At 43.3% G+C, this 21,954-nt stretch overlaps 1 protein-coding gene across 1 annotated transcript in view; it reads left to right on the forward strand.

The window, feature by feature from the left end:
* The first annotated feature begins 304 nt into the window (after positions 1-304).
* Positions 305-21,954, forward strand: part of LOC124606854 (delta-sarcoglycan) — a 450,590-nt gene continuing 428,940 nt past the window's right edge. Inside the window, exon 1 of the mRNA XM_047138933.1 lies at positions 305-360. Within this exon, the coding sequence (XP_046994889.1) occupies positions 328-360 (33 nt within the window). The 5' untranslated portion in view covers positions 305-327. The remainder of the gene's footprint in view (positions 361-21,954) is intronic.

The following is a 21,954-nucleotide window of genomic DNA, read 5'->3' on the forward strand; positions in this document are numbered from 1 at the left end:
CATTTTTCCGTTTATGGAAACTTCAGTATTTATAAAGACGGCTTGAAGATGTGAATAATGGGACTGTTCTGTTGTTGCAACTGTGTCTGTTCTGTTAAAATTCCCTATCAACGGCATCTTCTTCAGGCGGGAGTAGTGCTTTCTGCGGGTGCTACACGTCTTCGTTGAGGAAGCAGCTGACTTAGCGCGGTTTACCGTAAGCTCTTTCTGGCTGCCCCCTCCCCGCCACCCAAACACTGGCTCGCCCGCTGGCAGCTGGTGGCTATTAATAGGCTGTCCACGTCTGCAGCAGTGTGGCCGCCGACGCCCGACGCCGCGCCTTCCGCCATGCTGTCCAGCCTCAGGCGCCTACGTAGACGGGTAAGCGTCTCTGCCGTTTCCACACACGGCTGTATTCGTAGCCCTAATAGAACTAGCATCATGCTACGGCGTCCATTGAAGAAAACAAGTGCACTTTTGTCGCACTCTGCACGTCAGATTGCATCAGGTGTGTCCGCCTGCGCCGCCATCATCGCATTCTGTGATGTGGAACTGTGACGCACGCGCGTCATAGCCTTGAAAATGACGTCATTTAGTACGCTACAACTTTTTCCGGCTACTGAAGGCATCGTTTGCAATTAGATAATATGTATCGATACAGTTACTGCGTTTGCATATCATTGTCATTCCTGAAAATCCCTGTGTATGTAAAATATATTCATGAATTCGCGTACGTCTACTACAGCCGACAACACTGTCTATACATCTGAGCATGAAGGAACGAAAACGTGCAGTTCATGTCGGTTACTTTTCGGTGCATCTGCAGCCTTATCGTTAGGTGGTAGTTTCAGACTGAAAGTAGTACTGGTTTTTCCGTAAAGAAAATCATAATTATATATTTATTTACCGTCTTTGCATTAACACGATTTCATTTGTTGTGTCCTTATTTGTTAGGGAATAATGATGTATGTAGCATTCTGAAATGCAATGACGAGGTTGTTCACCTGTATAAGTAATAAATGTAGCTGTACTGTCATTAAAGTCAGTTATCATTCTTGGTATTGCTCCATAAAAGAGATTATTTATTTGATACGTGGATAGTTATTACTCTGGGACCATCTGATTACAACTGAATAAAACCAATTTTTTTGCGTTTCGTCTTTATTTTTTGTAAGGCACCTCCAGTAGCCAGGATATGCACATATTTCTGTTTATACTAAAAATTTAGGACGTTTTATATAAAGTTTATAAACAAAGCTGGTGCTTTTTGTTTTTCTGTGATGTAGTAGTAATTTAAAATTCTGCTCAAAGATTTTGATCTATATGTTGATCTACGTGCTGTGCACTTATTCCTTTGTTATAGTTGTTTTCCTTGTGATAATGTCATTTGAGATCTCGTTTTTTACACTTCGCAGCCTTAAGAGTCGAACACATATTTTGGTTATATGCTTTGTACGCCGTTGCTAACTATTGAACGTTATGGCCGCCAACTGAGCTTGTTTCTGTGATGTCTGTGACCTGTCATCTACATGCTACACTCAAAATTATGTGCACGTATTCCAGGCCACTGAAGAGGCGTTACAAAGAATAATGGCGAAAGGCGAATGACACAAAAACTGTGCTTTATTCAGTTATGTTTAGACTATTCCACAGTAGTAATTCACATAGCAGAATACTGTACGCATATAGGAACGACAGGACTTAAAAGGCTGGAGCTATTACTTACTTGCTTTCCTTGCTTCGACCTTATTATATATTCACAGAAAAGTCACATATTCTTCATCATTTTGATACCAGTTGAGCCATGTCACACGATTAGGTTTAGACGACACGTGGCATGCTTTCCTGCAAGTCTGTATTACGGTAGTCCTAATTCATCATCATGTTCCTAATTCATGTTTTGCAATGTGTTAATGAACCGATAAGCGACTTATCCGGCGACGTTAAAGTTTTGTTATAATTTCTACTTCATAACTAAGTGACTTTTAGGCTTATAACTACCACAAATCTGCTAAATCTTTTATTGCCTTACAACAGGTTTCGATAATATCTCATCATCGTAACAGACTTAGACGTAATCTTAATAAGAGCATTCAGTTTTATGAAGTAAGACATTTGTATAACATTTTAATTTTATTACTTATTTCTGTATTTTAAAATGACATGTGCAACATATCGACAATTTGAATATATGTTTTGTATCTGTTTGGTGTCGTGAAGGTGAGTGGACACATAAATTTGAAACTCATTTGTCTGTAGCAAAATTTAATTACTGCAGATCTGTGTATGGTGGTTGTTATTAAATCTGGAACGTGTACTGCTGTATTGAAAACAGTAAGATGTTGACCAGCCTGCTGTCTTGGGTATGTAAACAGACAACGTTTTGACATTGATTAGCATCAGCATCTTAAACTCCACACTCCTCTTTACACTCCATAGCTATTCCAAAGTTTATAAGTGTGGAATACACTCTGAAACAGGGTGTGGGAGAGACTTTAGCAATTATGGTTGTAAGACAGATTTCATGGAGACTGTGTTTTTAATAGAAATAGGGAATTTTCAAAAACTGGTGAAAATATACAGTTTGTTCTACGAAACGTTCCTACCGAGGTAGGTCTGTCATTGTCAAGACATTCAGTAAGAAGGAAGGATCTACTTAACAACTGAACAACTGGTACGTTAACAAATACAATTCCAGTAACGTGAAAGAAGAACACAAATTTTAAATCGTCATTCCGATGGATGGCATTTTCTGTTTTTATTTACTTATTTATTTTTAGGCGTATTTCGCCACAGATGCCGGTTCAACTTTTATTAAACCTGATACTTTAATACTGTAATAATATTGCTGCTAGGGACACAGTACATTTCAGGCATAAATATTTCTGCTATACGACAGGACTCTCGCTCGCTGTATAAAATTCCTGTCCTCTCTCTCCGATTTATTTGCACCTGTATTTAATCTGTTTTCATTAACTCCTCTTTAAGACAGTGTCGAGGACGAGGAATACTGTTACACTTAAAATTTGACATTAATTATCGAAATAACAAATAAGAACCACACAGTAACATCAATGAATTCAAGCTTACTTGTTTTAAAATGCACTTGACATTATGACGTGTTAGAATCTCATCAGAACAATTATCATATTTTGTACCAATAAAGTGATGATATTTAGATTTCCTTATTTCGTCTCGGAGATGGCAAATGAACAAAACATGAGGAGTATAGTGTCCGACGGAAAAATTTTAGAATGCAATGGTTCAAAAAACAAATAATGTATTGTTTAACAGGAACTTTTTATTGTTTTTTCAGTCGACTGCCGTGTAGTTCGTACAACTTGCTCTAATAATTTATTAGATAGCTTCACTTGGATGTTTTGTGTGGACATTTCCGTGTTATAATTTCTTAAGATATTAAATCGTCATTAACGCCTAAACAGTCTGAAGTTCGGCTTGGAAATGCATTTGACGGAGAAGCTACATCTAAGATAACGATTTATAATTGGTACAAGGAATTCTAAAGATATTGATTTCCTTCTTAGTGGCGAGTTTTCTGAAGAATGCCTATGAATCTCTAATACTGATGATAATACTGTCACTGTTCGACCAACATTTGAAGAACACCGACGGACATGTTTCGAATTTATTCCGGAGGCATTGGGCATTCGAATGAGTCAACTCTGAAACATTACTCATCAACACTTGTACGTGGCAGAATTTGTTGTCGATGGAGTCCACATAAACTGACATCCAACTGAAAGCAACAACGCTCTGATCGGTGCAAAATAACCCCGGAAAAATTCCAAGGTGGTGGTTCAAACTTGGTTAGAAATATCATTACTGCTGATGGATCTTGAATTCGTCGCTGTGAGTCTGAAAAGAAAAAAATATTCGGCTCAATGGAGCTTTTGAAGAGAACCTAAGCCTGCGAAAGGCATACGAACGCGCAGTGCTGGTGAGAAGATGGTTGCTATTTTCCCCCCTCTAAACTGAGCCGTATTGTTACTGTAATTGTTATACAAATACCTGCTTACTTCAAATTTTTGAAAAAGTTTGTGAAAAACGACCTAAAAAGAATAATTTTACATTACGATAAAGTCTCGTCCCATATAGCAAAACTAATAAATGAGTACTTGGATGCCCTAAAGGTCATGAATGGATCCTCCACCATACAGCACTCATCAAAAAACTTTTTTTTTTCAAAAATTGAAAATGAAATGCGTGGAATCACTTTTTCGTCACCAGGTGAAACAGTAGAACATTATAAAAACCCGTTTTAAGAAGGGCTTGAGCGAGAGCGACGTCCTTGCTTTAAGGATTGGTTTCAACGAAAGCAAAAATTGTTGATGTTAAAGGGGGCCACTTTGAAAAACAAAGTAATCATTGAATGTGCTTTTAAAACCAAACCTTTTTTTGATTTTCTAAACACTTTAAGTGCTGCACTCGTATTTATGGGATTAGCATTCAAGTTGTCGTTACCATAAAATAACTTCCACGTGTTCTACGAAACGTACCTGCACTCCGCTTGGCATATTTTGCTTTTCATCACTTCCAGCAGCAACTAGTCACTAATGCTGTTAGTAGTAGGTAATGTCTAAAAAGCAGGATATAAACAGTGTGATTCCTTAAGGGATGATGGCGACGGAAAATTGTACCAACCTGAGCCTGGTCCATAAACGAATGAATCGAAAGTTATAAGTCAGAGTCGTTCTGGTACCTCTGACAGTGAATTCTTGTACTTCAAGCTCATTGTTTCCCATATTTTGGGAGGAGGCAGTATGGAACAAACCAAGAAAAATGTCCAATTATCACGGACTCTAAGGTGCATATCTTAAAAGCTGACCACTTGTTCATCTTTCCCACTGTGAGACACAGCTCTTCTACTGAACAAGTTCCCATAGCTCTTAAGAAATGCACTTTACAGCCCACGTGTACAGGACATTGTTTTATTGTTTCGGTCCGTACTACCTCTTTCCAAAGCATGGAAAGCAAAGACATTGAAGTAGAAAGATTCTCCGTCAGAGGTTTGGTGTGTAAGTTAGTAGTGCTTTTCCATTATTTTTATAAACACCACAGATACACATAACAGGGACTTCAGTCATGAATATATTCTGTTCCACTATTTTCAACAGCTAACAAGGCTGGGGTAACTTTTCGATTCCGCGACTGTAGGAATCATGTTGTTTTGAGACAAAGAACTCGTTGAGCCATGTTCGGAGCGCGTTTTCATCCGGCAACGAAGTTCGTTGAAGATCGTTCTACAGAGAGAGGAAAATTTAAAAATACTAGGGCGCAAAACCAGGTGAATAAGGCGGGTCCGTAATGAATACCCTACCCAACTACCGAACTGTCAGTCTAGCAGAATCCCGTCGGGCGTTATCGTCGAGTAGCATCATTTCATGCAGTCTCCCTGGTGGTTGTTCTTTGGATTGTGTCTGCAAGACGCCTCAGTTGTTGACAGCAAATGTCAGCCGTGATGGTTATACCTCGTGGAAGCAGTTTGTAGTGCACCACACCGTCGCTGTTCCACCAGATGCGTTACATTATGTTTTTCGCATCTGCGCAGGTCTTCGTACGGGGAGTTGCTGCTTTGCTTGGGCTGAACCATTCCTTCATTTTCATTTTGTCAGCACAGAGATACCAAAACGATACAGGATAGGAATGGTCTGTGTTGTTCACGAGCTAGTTGATGACGAGTAATCAGAGATGCTGATATGGCCACCCGCTGCTTTTTGTGATATTGGCGTAGAGCATGGGGTACAAAAACATCCGATTTTTGAACCTTCCCATTGTATGCAAGTGTCACACGATAGTGGAATTATCACAATTCATCTCATTTTCCAGTTAACAATGATTTGGATCATAGCGGATTAATACGTTTAAACATTCTTCGTCAAACCCCAAAGCTCTTGCTGAAATTGGAGGGCCACTAATGTCAAAACTATCCTCCTCAAGGGGAGAAAACCATTTTCCTGCCTTGCTCTGTCCAATGGCATTATCCCCATACACGGTGCAAATGTTTTGGGCTGTCTCCGCTGTTGTCACCCCTCTACTGAACTCAAACAGAATATACTGTGCATTGGAAATGGTCAGATTTCTAGACATGACACTGCATTTTCAAACACCCACAGCTCCACTCCCTCCAGACATGACAAATGTGAACTCTAATAGCAACAGTGAACTAGAATTTAAAAAATGACAGTCGATAAACAAACACATATCAATTAGAATACCAACTTGCAAAACATAATCTCTACGAAATTATGTTGCTGTTGTTGTGGTCTTCAGTCCAGAGATTGGTTTGATTCAGCTCTCCATGGTACTCTATCCTGTGCAAGCTGCTTCATCTCCCAGTACCCAGTGCAACCTATATCCTTCTGAATCTGTTTAGTGTATTCATCTCTTGGTCTCCCTCTACGATTTTTACGCTCCACGCTACCCTCCAATACTAAATTGGTGATCCCTTGATTCCTCAGAATATGTCCTACCAAACGATCCCTTCTTCTAGTCAAGTTGTGCCACAAACTTCCCTATTCAATACTTCCTCATTAGTTATGTGATCTACCCATTTAATCTTCAGCATTCTTCTGTAGCAACACATTTCGAAAGCTTCTATTCGCTTCTTGTCCAAACTAGTTATCATCCATGTTTCACTTCCATGCATGGCTACGCTCCATACAAATACTTTCAGAAACGACTTCCTGACACTTCAATCTATACTCGATGTTAACAAATTTCTCTTCTTCACAAACGATTTCCTTGCCCTTCACCGTCTACGTTTTATATCCTCTCTTCTTCGACCATCATGACTTATTTTGCTCCCCAAATAGCAAAACTCATCTACTACTTTAAGCGTCTCCTTTCCTAATCTAATTCCCTCAGCATCGCCCGACTTAATTCGACTACATTCCATTATTCTCTTTTACTTTTGTTGATGTTCATCTTATATCCTTCTTTCAAGACACAGTCCATTGCGTTCAGCTGCTCTTCCAACCCTTTGCTGTCTCTGACACAATTAAAATGTCACCTGCGAACCTCAAAGTTTTTATTTCTTCTCCATGGATTTTAATTCCTAATCCGAATTTTTCTTTTGTTTCCTTTACTGCTTGCTCAATATACAGATTGAATAACATCGGGGATAGGCTACAACCCTATCTCACTCCCTTCCCAACCACTGCTTCCCTTTCAAGCCCCTCGACGCTTGTAACTGCCATATGGTTTCTGTACAAATTGTAAATAGCCTTTCGCTCTCTGTATTTTACCCCTCCACCTTCAGAATTTGAAAGAAAGTATTCCTGTCAACATTGTCAAAATCTTTATCTCAGTCTACAAATGCTAGAAACGTAAGTTTGCCTTTCCTTACTCTAGCTTCTAAGATAAGTTATAATGTCAGTATTGCCTCACGTGTTCCAACATTTCTGCGGAATCCAAACTGATCTTCCTCAAGTTCGGCTTCTACCAGTTTTTCTTTTCGTCTGTAAAGAAGTCGAGTTAGTAGTTTACAGTCGTAGCTTATTAAACTGATAGTTCGGTAATTTTCACATCTGTCAACACCTGCTTTCTTTGGGATTGGAATTATATTATTCTTCAAATCTCAGGGTATTTCACCTGTCTCATACATCTAGCTCACCAGTTGGTAGTGTTTTGTCAGGGCTGGCTCTCCCAAGGCTATCAATAGTTCTAATGGAATGTTGTCTACTGCCGGAGCCTTGTTTTGACTTAGTGCGTGAAGAGTTTGGCAGAGCACTATCTTATCTCCGATTTCATCTTCATCTATCTCCTCTTCCATTTTCATAATATTGTCCTGAAGAACATCGCCCTTGTATAGACCCTCTATATACTCCTTCCACAAAGGTATAGACCAGGCTAAAAGCTTTCGACTCGGTCATTTCAGGACCAGCGTGCCTTATCACAAACTAATACATTTACCCTTCTTTGTCATCCGAGAAAGTTCGTAACACCATCACGAAATCATCTTGTATGTTTCGCTCTTAGCGCAAAGTGTAAACAAAAAAAAAAAAATGGGTTCAAATGGCTCTGAGCACTATGGGTCTTAACAGCTATGGTCATCAGTCCCCTAGAACTTAGAACTACTTAAACCTAACTACCCTAAGGACATCACACAACACCCAGTCATCACGGGGCAGAGAAAATCCCTGACCCTGCCGGGAATAGAACCCTGGAACCCGGGAGCGGAAAGCGAGAACGCTACCGCATGACCACGAGCTGCGGACAAAATGTGAACAATCAGTGTAACAGTGATGTCACATAACTTCTGCTTTGATATTGGGGCACGCACTTTGAGGTATACTCCTACTCTAAGCTGGGCAGCAGCGACATATACGGTCAACACACCTGCCCGGAAGAGGAACTACACACACACACACACACACACACACACACACACACAGCCAGGACAGTTATTCACGGCGCTAAACGGCCAGCGCTCTGTCACGGCAGTGGGCGCCGCCCATTACGCGGTCATTATTACTGTCGGTGGCACCTGTCGCCGGCCATGACGCGGCGGCTGATCACCTGCAGACGCTGACGCTGGCGACAGCTGGTGACGTCCCAGCGAGCCTGGCGCCAGCGCTGGCGGCCCGGCGTCGCGACTGGCGTGCGGCCGTGTTTATTTCACGAAAGCACGCGTGTTCGCCGTGACACACGACTCCCTCTCGGCGCAGCTTCAACAATTCAGCCGGCCGGATGCCCCTGCGCCGCTCGCGACAACCGCTCAAACATTTAGGGCCGCCGGCATCGCGCAGGCAAGCAGTAAAACATGGCTCTAAATAAACCACGCGCCCAGGAGACGCCGAGAGTGCTTTTGCTTCGGCAACGAGCGGATCCTAGAATATGACAGGACTCGCCGACCGACACACCCGCGGTGAGTGACCGGCGTCTGTTTCTGGTCCCGGCGGAGCGGACTGCAATTGCCCACATGAACTCACCACAGCCACAGAAGACTAGGTTCATCAGTGGGAACGAAATACAGTATGGAATCAAAGTAAGATGAAATCTCTCGTTGGTTAGAAAAAACGAGGTAGAAAAACGTAGCTCCTCTGAGCAAGCTCCGGAAAAGCCCCAAACAAATAGCACTTGTTAAATTTACCCAGGTTGTGTGGAATTCCGTAAGGACTGCGACTATTATAAATTTATGAAATAATTTTTACTACGTTTGTCGCATTTTATTTATACACTCCTGGAAATTGAAATAAGAACACCGTGAATTCATTGTCCAAGGAAGGGGAAACTTTATTGACACATTCCTGGGGTCAGATACATCACATGATCACACTGACAGAACCACAGGCACATAGACACAGGCAACAGAGCATGCACAATGTCGGCGCTAGTACAGTGTATATCCACCTTTCGCAGCAATGCAGGCTGCTATTCTCCCATGGAGACGATCGTAGAGATGCTGGATGTAGTCCTGTGGAACGGCTTGCCATGCCATTTCCACCTGGCGCCTCAGTTGGACCAGCGTTCGTGCTGGACGTTCAGACCGCGTGAGACGACGCTTCATCCAGTCCCAAACATGCTCAATGGGGGACAGATCCGGAGATCTTGCTGGCCAGGGTAGTTGGCTTACACCTTCTAGAGCACGTTGGGTGGCACGGGATACATGCGGACCTGCATTGTCCTGTTGGAACAGCAAGTTCCCTTGCCGGTCTAGGAATGGTAGAACGATGGGTTCGATGACGGTTTGGATGTACCGTACACTATTCAGTGTCCCCTCGACGATCACCAGTGGTGTACGGCCAGTGTAGGAGATCGCTCCCCACACCATGATGCCGGGTGTTGGCCCTGTGTGCCTCGGTCGTATGCAGTCCTGATTGTGGCGCTCACCTGCACGGCGCCAAACACGCATACGACCATCATTGGCAGAAGCGACTCTCATCGCTGAAGACGACACGTCTCCATTCGTCCCTCCATTCACGCATGTCGCGACACCACTGGAGGCGGGCTGCACGATGTTGGGGCGTGAGCGGAAGACGGCCTAACGGTGTGCGGGACCGTAGCCCAGCTTCATGGAGACGGTTGCGAATGGTCCTCGCCGATACCCCAGGAGCAACAGTGTCCCTAATTTGCTGGGAAGTGGCGGTGCGGTCCCCTACGGCACTGTGTAGGATCCTACGGTCTTGGCGTGCATCCGTGCGTCGCTGCGGTCCGGTCCCAGGTCGACGGGCACGTGCACCTTCCGCCGATCACTGGCGACAACATCGATGTACTGTGGAGACCTCACGCCCCACGTGTTGAGCAATTCGGCGGTACGTCCACCCGGCCTCCCGCATGCCCACTATACGCCCTCGCTCAAAGTCCGTCAACTGCACATACGGTTCACGTCCACGCTGCCGCGGCATGCTACCAGTGTTAAAGACTGCGATGGAGCTCCGTATGCCACGGCAAACTGGCTGACACTGACGGCGGCGGTGCACAAATGCTGCGCAGCTAGCGCCATTCGACGGCCAACACCGCGGTTCCTGGTGTGTCCGCTGTGCCGTGCGTGTGATCATTGCTTGTACAGCCCTCTCGCAGTGTCCGGAGCAAGTATGGTGGGTCTGACACACCGGTGTCAATGTGTTCTTTTTTACATTTCCAGGAGTGTATTTATTAGTACGACTGGTTTCGGTAACATGCTACCATCATCAGGTCCATTACAGTTACATCTTCATTAATGTGAAGTGTGATGAGCAACATTTGCTGGTTGTACCACTCAGGTTGTGTACCGAAGTTTAACCCTCTACGGAAAGAGTACTTTATTTGAGTGAATACTCAAATAGACTTGTATTTTTACATAATTTCAATAATGCCTTTACTTATATTTTTGCTGGAAATTTATTTATGTGGCACACAGAGCATAGGAATACATCTACATGTACGTGATTACTCTGCTATTCACAACAAAGTGCCTGGCACAGGGTTCAATGAATCACCTTCAAGCTGTCTCTCTACCCTTCCACTCTCGAACGGCACACGGGAAAAATGAGCACTAAAATTTTTCTGAGCGAGCCCTGATTTCTCTTATTTTACAGCGATGATCATTTCTCCCTATGTAGGTGGGTGCCAACAGAATGTTTTCGCAATCGGAGGAGAAAACTGGTGATTGATATTTCATGGGAAGAGTCCGTCGCAACGAAAAACGCCTTTGTTTCAATGATTGCCACTCCAATTCACATATCATGTCTGTGACACTATCTCCCCTATTTCACCATAATACAGAACGAGCTGCCCTTCTTTGTACTTTTTCGATGTCATCCGTCTGCCCCACCTGATGCAGATCCCACACCGCACTCCAAGACTCCAGAATAGGGCGGACAAACGTGGGGTAAGCAGTCTCTTTAGTAGACGTGTGGCACCGTCTAAGCGTTCTGCCAAAGAATCGCAATCTTTGGTTTGCTCTACCCACAATATTATCCATGTGATCGTTCCAATTTAGGTTATTTGTAATTGTAATCCCTAATTATTTAGTTGAATTTACAGCCTTCAGATTTGTGTGACTTATCGCGTAATCGAAATTTAGCTGATTTCTTTTAGTACTGATGTGAATAACTTCACACTTTTCCTTATTCAGGGTCAATTTCCACTTTTCGCACCATACAGATATCTTATCTAAATCATTTTGCAAGTCGTTTTGATCATCTGATGACTTTACAAGACGATCTAAGACGGCTACTCAGATTGTCTCCAATGTCGTCAATATAGATCAGGAACAATAGAAGACCTATAACACTTCCTTCGGGAACGCCGGATGTTACTTCTGTTTTACTCGATGACTTTCCGTCTATTACTACGAACTGTGACCTTTCTGACACGAAATCACGAATCCAGTCGCACAACTGAGGCGATACTCCGTAGGCACGCAGTTTGGTGAGAAGTCGCTTGTGAGAATCGGTGTAGAAAGCATTCTGGAAATCTAAAAATATTGAATCAATTTGACATCCCGTGTCGGTTGCACTTATTACTTCATGTGTATAAAGAGCTAGTTGTGTTTCACAAGAACAATATTTTCTGAACCGTGCTGACTATGTGTCAATAAATCGTTTTCTTTGAGGTACTTCAAAATGTCCGAATAAACGTAGAAATCATCTCTTAACATTTTCCCGTTTGGATTTTCACATGTTAATAGTTATGAGACTTTGGAATGGAAACATTCGAATGTGAAAGTGTTAATTCATGCTATTATGTTTGTTACTATGCTCTGTGTGTCAGGCAGGTAAATTCCTAGCGAAAGTGTAAGTAAAGTCAATCAATGAAATTATTTAAACATACAGCTCACTTAAGATGTACCCTGACATAAATTAAACTTTCTGTACAGGGTTAAATTTCGCAACATATCATCACTGACACACGCAGCAAGTACATCGTGTACCACTCAAACCTCACTGATTTGAAGGTCCTAGGATAGGAAAACTGCAGTAGATACGACAATGAAAAATGCACCACATTGTAGGGCATCTCAAAGAATTTATACTCCCGCGTCAGTAAGTGCCAAGTATCGTCGCCAGAGTCGCATGAAATGAAAATGGCGACTCCACAGCAGCGTGCGCAAGCAGTTGCGTGGTTTGCAGAAACAAAATCGCCGATTACTGTGCAAAGAAATTATCGACGTGTGTATGGATGTGATCCACCTGATGTGATAAAAATTAAGGAATGGCAGTTTCTGGCAGTAGGAAGTGTTTTGGAAAATTCCGGCTCTGCACGTTACAGAATTTCAGAAGAGACAGAGGAGGACATCACACAAACGTTTCTCAGAAGCCCACGTAAGTCGATTCGTCAAGCGCCTGGATGGATCTCGATCAACATTGCAACGTGTAATTCAGCCGCATCTTCGTATGTGTGCTTACGAAGTGCAAATTCTGCAACATCTGACGGCGAACGACAAACCACGCCGACAACAATTTCCTGCAGATATGCTGCAGCGTATTGATATGCATGCCAGCTTCCTGGAAAGATGTTTATTCTCATACGAGGCAGCCTTTCATCTTTTAGGAATGATTAATAGGCATAATGTTCGGATTTGGGGATCGCAAAATCCGCACATTGTCATTGAACATGTTCGTGATAGCCATAAACTAAACATCTGGTGCGGCCTAATGCATGACAGGATTGTTGGATCGTCCTTCTTTGCGGAACAAACAGTAAATGGGTCAGTGTATCTGGACATTTTGGAGACTTGCAAACCAACATCATTTTTCAACAAGATGGAGCTCCGTCGCACTTGTGAACGGCTGTTCGCAAGTTCCTGGATAGGAAATTTCCTAGTCGTTGGATCGGACGCGGAGGACTCATTGCCTGACCAACACGTTCACCCGACATTACGCCACTTGATTTCTTCATGTGGGGGTTCGTGAAGGACCGCGTTTACGCGACCAAAGTGGACGATATTCCTACGTTGCGACATCGTATCACTAATCCGATTTCAAGAATAGCACAGGAAATGTTACAAAGAACTTCGCAAGAAATTGTATATAGACTCGATATTCTTTGTATTACAAATGGTTCACATGCAGAGGTGTATTGGTGATAAATAAATAAGTTCTTTGAGTTGCTCTACAATGCGGTGCGTTTTTCCTTGTCGTATCTATTGTGTTTTTTTTCTGGATCTTTGAAATCAGAGAGGTTTGAGTGAGACACCTTGTACTCTTTATCACATACACTGTTGAGCGAGGCCGGTCGCTATGGCCAAGGGGCACTAGGCGCTTCAGTCTGGAACCGCGCGACCGCGAAGGTCACAGGTTAGAATCCTGCCTCGGGGATGGGTGTGTATGATGTCCTCAGGTTAGTTAGGTTTAAGTAGTTCTCAGTTCTAGGGGACTGATTACCTCAGATGTCACATAGTGCTCAGAGCCTTTTGAAGCATTTTGATAAGCTAAAATGTTATGAGCGCTTGCGAAATACACTACTGGCCAATAAAATTGCTACAATACGAAGATGACGTGCTACAGACGCGAAATTTAACCGACAGGAAGAAGATGCTGTGAGGTTAGAATCCTGCCTCGGGAATGGGTGTGTATGATGTCCTCAGGTTAGTTAGGTTTAAGTAGTTCTCAGTTCTAGGGGACTGATTACCTCAGATTTCACATAGTGCTCAGAGCCTTTTGAAGCATTTTGATAAGCTAAAATGTTATGAGCGCTTGCGAAATACGCTACTGGCCAATAAAATTGCTACAATATGAAGATGACGTGCTACAGACGCGAAATTTAACCGACAGGAAGAAGATGCTGTGATATGCAAATGATTAGCTTTTCAGAGCATTCACACAAGGGTGGCGCCGGTGGTGACGCCTACAACGTACTGACATGAGGAAAGTTTACAACCGATTTCTCATACACAAACAGCAGTTGACCGGCGTTGCCTGGTGAAACGTTGTTGTGATGCCTCGAGCAAGGAGGATAAATGCGTACCATCACGTTTCCGACTTTGATAAAGGTCGAGATGACAGGCATCTTATCCGCATGACTGTAACGGATCCTGCAGCCACATCTCGATCCCTGAGTCAACAGATTGGGACGTTTGCAAGACAACAACCATCTGCACGAACAGTTCGACGACGTTTGCAGCAGCATGGACTATCAGCTCGGAGGCCATGGCTGCGGTTACCCTTGACGCTGCATTCCTGAATTAATGGATGTAGGATCCACTTGTTAAGTAATATATTTTTTTTAAATATATAAATCCAAAAATTTCAGCGAAGGATGACTGAGAATGCAACACGAATGAGGGCTCGCTTTGATACATTTTCGTGAATGACGATATGACAGTTTGACAGCTGTGACAAATTGTGGATTTTATTATTTGACGCGACTGATTTTGTCGTCTAGTATGATGCTGCAAATGTTTCATGTTTATGATATTGGTCCGTAAGACCGATACTGACTGTTCAATATAGAAATTTTGTCAGCAGCTCTTGGCAGCAAATCATGACGTTCTCCAAACATTTGTCAGCGTTGTGTGCTGCGTACACTAGATAAACATAGGTCGCATCTCTGAGGCAACGGTTAATGGACGATAACATTCCTGAAACGGACTTTCCTGTCCAGACACCTGACTTGAAACCTTTGAAACGCCTTTGGGATGAATTAGAACGTTGACTTAGCCACAGATCCGATCGTCCATACATCACGACCTTCCCTTGATTCGGCTCTTGAGAAAGGTTGGGCTGCCACTTCTCCACATACACTGAGACACCTAATTTAAAGTGTCCCCAGCAGAGTTGAAGCCGTCCTAAGGGCGGAGGGTGACTTGTGTACAGACTGTGCGCGAAATGGTTTAGTGTGCACAAATACGTGCGAGCAGGTTCAGTATTACTTCAGCAAACACGTCGACTGCGCGCAACTGTTTTATTTGAAACTTGGTAATACTTACATGTTGTCATTAATCTCATTCTCCGAGTGCTGTGCTCTATGTGCCCGTTCCTCCTACTTGTATGTGACTAGTAAGTTAGAAATGGATTGTAATATTACTGTGGTGCATCTGACAAGTGAAAGAGGCCATAAGACGATCGTTGTTACAAGAAATAAGTTTCGGAAAGACAGAGAAACACAACGTAAAGCAGCGTGGAGATGCACAACAAAAACGTGTAGGTTACGATTTACTTAACTGTTTATTCAATGAGCATTAAATCCGAGAGTAAAAATGTTACAAGTGTAGTTGATTATTTGAAAATGAACTTTCCATACGCAGATTGGGGTTTCCGCCTTCTAATACTATATATTTTTAAAGAACTACCAATACTTGTCTTTCTTAGGACTCTCGAGCATAAGTTTCAGAGTGCAGTTCCATCTGTACACTGAAGCGCAAAAAAAACAAAAAAAAAAACAAAAAAAAACAAAAAAAAACAACTGGTATCTCCATGCGTATTCAAATACAGAGATGTGTAAATAGGCAGAATACGGTACTATGGTCGCAACGTCTATATAAGACAACAAGTGTCCGTCGCAATTGTTATATCGGTTACTGCTACTACAATGGCAGGTTATCGAGATTTAAGTGAGACTGAACGAGGTGTTATAGTCGGCGCACAAGAGATGAGACACAGCATCTCCGAGATAGTCATGAAGTGGGGATATCCCGCAAGACCGTTTCACGAGTGTACCATGAGTATTAAGAATCCGGTAAAACATCAAATCCCCGACATCACTGCGACTAGAAAAAGATTCTGCAAGAAAGGGACCAACGACGACTGAAGAGAATCATTCAGCTTGACAGAAGTGCAACCCTTCCGTAAATTGCTGCAGATTTCAATGCTGGGCCATCAACAAGTGTCAGCGTGCGAACCACTCAACGATACTTCATCCATATGGGCTTTCGGAGCCGAAGGTCCAGCCGTATTCCCTTGATGACTGACGCAGAGCTTTACGCCTCTCCTGGACCCATTAACACCGTTATTGGACTGTTGGTGACTGGGCCTGGTCGGTGTGGCCGTGCGGTTGTAGGTGCTTCAGTCTGGAACCACGTGACCACTACGGTCGCAGGTTCGAATACTGCCTCGGCCATGGATGTGTGTGATGTCCTTAGGTTAGTTAGGTTTAAGTAGTTCTAAGTTCTAGGAGACTGATGACTACACATGGTAAGTCCCATAGTGCTCAGAGCAATTTTTTTTTGTTGGTGACTGAAAACTTCTTGCCTGGTCGACGAGTCTCGTTTAAAATTCTGTGTGCATTACATTTGGTGCACTGGATAGAGTTTTGAGACTGGGTCGGAGATTTTGTCTGCTTAGGGACTAGGTGTTGTGTTATCCTAAACATCATAGGCACGGTAGCTCAGCGTGTTCAGTCAGAGAGCTGGTTGGTCTCTGTAATAAAAAATCTGAGTGAAAGGGTCAACAACGTACTTCAACGTATGTCATGTGACGTCCGCTACCAAATACATAGAACAAAATACAAAAAAATATATATATACGACTTTGAGAGGTGACACGTAAGTAAGCATGCTGTCTGGTCACCTGCATCCATTCGTGTTCGTTCTGCCGAACTTGGGGCAATTCCAGTTGGTCAACGCGACACCCCACAGGTCCATGATTGCTATAGAGTGGCTCCCGGAACACTCTTCTGAGATTAAACACTTCCGATGGCCACCAAACTCCCCAGACGTGAATATTGTTGAGGGTATCTGGGATGCCTTGCATCGTGCTGTTCATAGGAGTCCTCCACCCGCACATATTCTTACGAATTTATGGAAAACCCTGCAGGATTCATGGTGTCATTTGCCTCCAGCACTATTTCTGACACCATGCCACGTCTTGTTATGGCACTTCTGCGTTCTCGCGGGGGCCCTACAGTATATCAGGCTGGTGTACCAGTTTCTTTGGGTCTTCAGTGCATATCGTTTTTTTTATGTTATCGTCCAGAGATGGATAGTCAATTAAACCAAAATGAGTGATACCGACGTCACCTAACTGACAATAAAAGTGAAAAACATGTGCAGTATGTACAAGAATCGATTTTAAACTATAACGAATACGAATGTTTTTGAAAGCCGTTCTTACTCATATAATAAGGAATAAAAATAGTTTTGGTTTCTTGCCATACCTATTGCTGGTCGAGCTTAGCAATCATAGAGAGCTGTAAGTATCTGAACATGGAGACAAACATACCGTAGTGCCAATTTAACATGTGTTTCCTTCCAGCTGACTTCAATCTAAAAATGTCCACCATGTGCAGCTGACCAATTTCAAAAATTGACTACACGCGCAGCTGACCACTCCAAGAGCAATTAATATTTGGGGTCTGCGTACATTCTCGATCACCCGGATGGGCAGACACTTTACTAATCAATTTCCACTAATATGCAGCCAGATAGTTTCGATGACATAGTGTAAATGCTGCCGTATGTGTTGCAGTGCGGTGGATTATATGAAATTATGTTTTAAAAGACACTAAGGTCAACATATTTCTTCAAAACTTAGACAATTTTAGTTGATCTAAAATAAATAACAAGCAGTTGTAGTTAGTCAAGAGTGGTCCCTCCACAGTCATTATGGTTAACAGAAGGAGCCAGCTTACAGCATACTACAATACTTCCCATTAAAATTGCTACACCAAGAAGATTCAAATGGTTCAAATGGCTCTGAGCACTATGGGACTTAACATCTATGGTCATCAGTCCCCTAGAACTTAGAACTACTTAAACCTAACTAACCTAAGGACAGCACACAACACCCAGCCATCACGAGGCAGAGAAAATTCTTGATCCCGCCGGGAATCGAACCCGGGAACCCGGTCGTGGGAAACGAGAACGCTACCGCACGACCACTAGATGCGGGCCACCAAGAAGAAATTCAGATGATAAACGGGTATTCATTGGACAACTATATTATACTACAACTGACATGTGATTACATTTTCACGCAATTTGGATGCATAGATCCTGAGAAATCAGTACCCAGAGCAACCACCTCTGGCCGTAATAACGAACTTGATACGCCTGGGCATTGAGTCAAACAGAGCGAGGATGGCGTGTACAAGTACAGCTGCTCATGCAGCTTCAACACGATACCACAGTTCATCAAGAGTAGTGACTGGTGTATTGTGACGAGCCAGTTGCTCGGCCACCATTCACCAGACGTTTTCAATTGGTGAGAGATCTGGAGAATGTGCTGGCCAGGGCAGCAGTCGAACATTTTCTGTATCCAGAAAGGCCCGTACAGGACCTGCAACTTACGTTCGTGCATTATCCTGCTGAAATGTAGTGTTTCGCAGGGATCGAATGTAGAGCCGCGGATCGTAACACATCTGAAATGCAACATCCACTGTTCAAAGTACCGTCAATGCGAACAAGAGGTGAGCGAGACGTGTAACCAATGACACCCGATACCATCACGCTGGGTGATATGCCAGTATGGCGATAACGAATACACGCTTCCAATGTGCGTTCAGCGCGATGTCGCCAAACACGTATGTGATCATCATGATGCTGTAAATAGAACCTGCATTTACCCGAAAAAATGACGTTTTGCCATTCGTGTACCTAGGTTCGTCGTTGAGTACACCATCGCAGGCGTTCCTGTCTGTGATGCAGCGTCAATTGTAACCGCAGCTATGGTCTCCGAGCTGATAGTCCTTGCTGCTACAAACGTCGTCGAACTGTTCGTGCAGATGGTTGTTGTCTTGCAAACGTCCCCATCTGTTGACTCAGGAATCGAGACGTGGCTGCGCGATCCGTTACAGCCATGCGGATAAGATGCCTGTCATCTCGAGTGCTAGTGATACACGAGGCCGTTGGGATCCAGAACGGCGTTCCGTATTACCCTCCTGAACTCACCGATTCCGTATTCTGCTAACAGTCATTGGATCTCGACCAACGCGAACAGCAATGTCGCAATACGATAAACCACAATCGGACCTTTATCAAAGTCGGAAACGTGATGGTACGTATTTCTCCTCCTTACACGAGGCATCGCAACAACGTATCACCAGGCAACGCTGGGCAATTGCCGTTTGTGTAAGAGAAATCGATTGGAAACTTTCCTCATGTCAGCACGTTGTTGGTTTCGCCACCGGCGCCGGCGTTGCGTGAATGCTCTGAAAATCTAATCATTTGCATATCACAGCATCTTCTTCCTGTCAGTTAAATTTCGCGTCAGTAGCACGTCATCTTCGTGGTGTAGCAATTTTAATGGCCAGTAGTGTACTTTCAAAGAATACTGGTCGCAACTTTCCTGTATGATTGGCTTCTCCCCATTAACAGTATCATGTAGCGGTGCTACAAGACAAAGAGAAAAGGCCAGAGACATAGCGCCATCACTGATACTCGTGTTACGGGCTACATGAGAGCAACACAATTTCCTCGATTATCAGAACTTGAACGGGCCACGTACGAACCGAGTCACATTGGACAAGTGACTGACTGTGATCTGAGGACTCGCTGAAATCACCGACAGCAGATGGCTCGCGAGCAACGAACAGGCCTGCGAGCAGTGTGTTCGCGAACATATCGACAGCCGCTAATTACGATACTTTTCTGTTCAGCCAGGGATATGTACCTATCTTTCTCAGACAGTGCCATAGGACTTCAAGCTTTGCGGTTTCGCGGAACAGCAATGTGTGTTTTGAGGGTTTGATGGTTGGTCGCTTGTGAACAGCTCGTCTGTGATTCTTCTTCATATTGTGCATCTACGAGTACATATGAGACATGCACATAATAATAGCGCTGAGTATTGTATAGAAATTTCAATTTTATGCAAGTTTATTTTTTCTGAAGCAAATTGTATTGAGAAGTACAAACTAACGTGAGTTATTGTTGGGACACAAATATTTTGAAATTACTTGGGATTTCGCTGTAGCACGTGTGCTTAATGGTAACAGATTCGATTGACGAGTATAGGTGAACATTATTTACAACCGAAATTTATACAAGGTTTTGCACAATTGCTATTATAGGTTCTTAGAGCGACGGGAATTAGTAAATGCACCATGTGGATATAAAATAAGTTTGAAGATCGCTTTCAGATATACAGCTTCACGGCACGCTAACAAACGGAGAAGAAAGTGCCGTCTTCCGTCCCTGTTGTAATTTTGGCATCACATATCATGTTCGTCCCACTACAACATAAAGCGAACTTTTTGGAACTGTGGGGAGTTGATTGTAATACTCCACAGACACGGTTCACCTCGACTTTGAACGGTGCGTCCATGGTCACACACAAGCGAACCGGACGATGGGTACTTGAAACACTTCCTACGCCATGGGCTGCTGTATAGCTCACAGCCCAGAACTGATTCTATCCGCTGTCGGCGCACGGTGCTTCTACAGCCATTTCCGGACATGGATTTCTCGTCAAAAATTTATCTACTACGTCTCCTCTACAACCCGTAGACGGCTCTGACAAAAATTGTGATATTCACTGCATAAATTAATGTGAACTAATACTCAAATTTACTTCTCTGTTAGTGGATTAAACTGTATGAAAGATTTGTGATACCATACTGAGTGTGCATTACTTAAACCAATTAGGAATATTGATGTGTGCTGCTATACATATGCCGGTCGGGGTGGCCGAGCGGTTCTAGGCGCTACAGTCTGGAACCGCGCGACCGCTACGTTCGCAGGTTTCTAATCCTGCCTCGGGCATGCATGTGTGTGATGTCCTTAGGTTAGTTAGGTTTAAGTAGTTCTAAGTTCTAGGGGACTGATGACCTTAGAAGTTAAGTCCCATAGTGCTCAGAGCCATTGAACCATTTTGCTATACATATACTCAAAACAGAGAAAATCAACTAACAAACTTTTCTTATCCTAAATTTTTCCAGTGATTTAGTACAATAAATGCTCAAGGGCTTTATTTAAGAAACACGGTATTTTGCTATGCGCAAATATGTTTAACGGACGTGATCCTTTCTACTAGCTAATCGTGCAATACCTATTATATTCTTTCGCTAGAGAAAGCTCATAGTGACGTATCTGTGATATCTACTCATTATTCGGTCTTTATTCTAGCAATTCTCCTCCGTAACAAACACTGGGGTGACAAATGTCATGTGATACCTCCTAATTTTCCTGGCATCCTACAGCAACTCGACTTGGCACCGACTCAACAAGTCGTTGGAAGGTGCCTGGAGAAATACTGAGCCGAGCTACCTCTATAGCCGTCCATAACTGCTAAACCGTTGCCAGTGCAGGTTTTTCTGCACGAACTGACTTCTCCATTATGTCCCATAAATGTTCGATGGAACTCATGTCGTGCGATCTAGGTGGCCAAATCATTCACTCGAATTGTCCATGATGTTCTTCAAACAAGTCGCAAACACGCGTGGCTCAATGACATGATACGTTTTTATCCACGGAAATTCCGTCGTTCTTTCCTGCAAATGGTGTCTAGGTAGTCGAACATAACCATTTTCAGTCAATAATCGGTTCAGTTGGGTCAGAGAGCCCAGTACATTCCATGTGAACACAGCCTACACCATTCTCGAGCCACCACTAGCTTGCACAGAGCCTCGTTGACAACCTGGGCCCAAGGCATCGTGGAG

Source organism: Schistocerca americana, chromosome 3 (genome assembly GCF_021461395.2).
Source record: "Schistocerca americana isolate TAMUIC-IGC-003095 chromosome 3, iqSchAmer2.1, whole genome shotgun sequence".
Classification (NCBI taxonomy): Eukaryota; Metazoa; Arthropoda; class Insecta; order Orthoptera; family Acrididae; genus Schistocerca; species Schistocerca americana.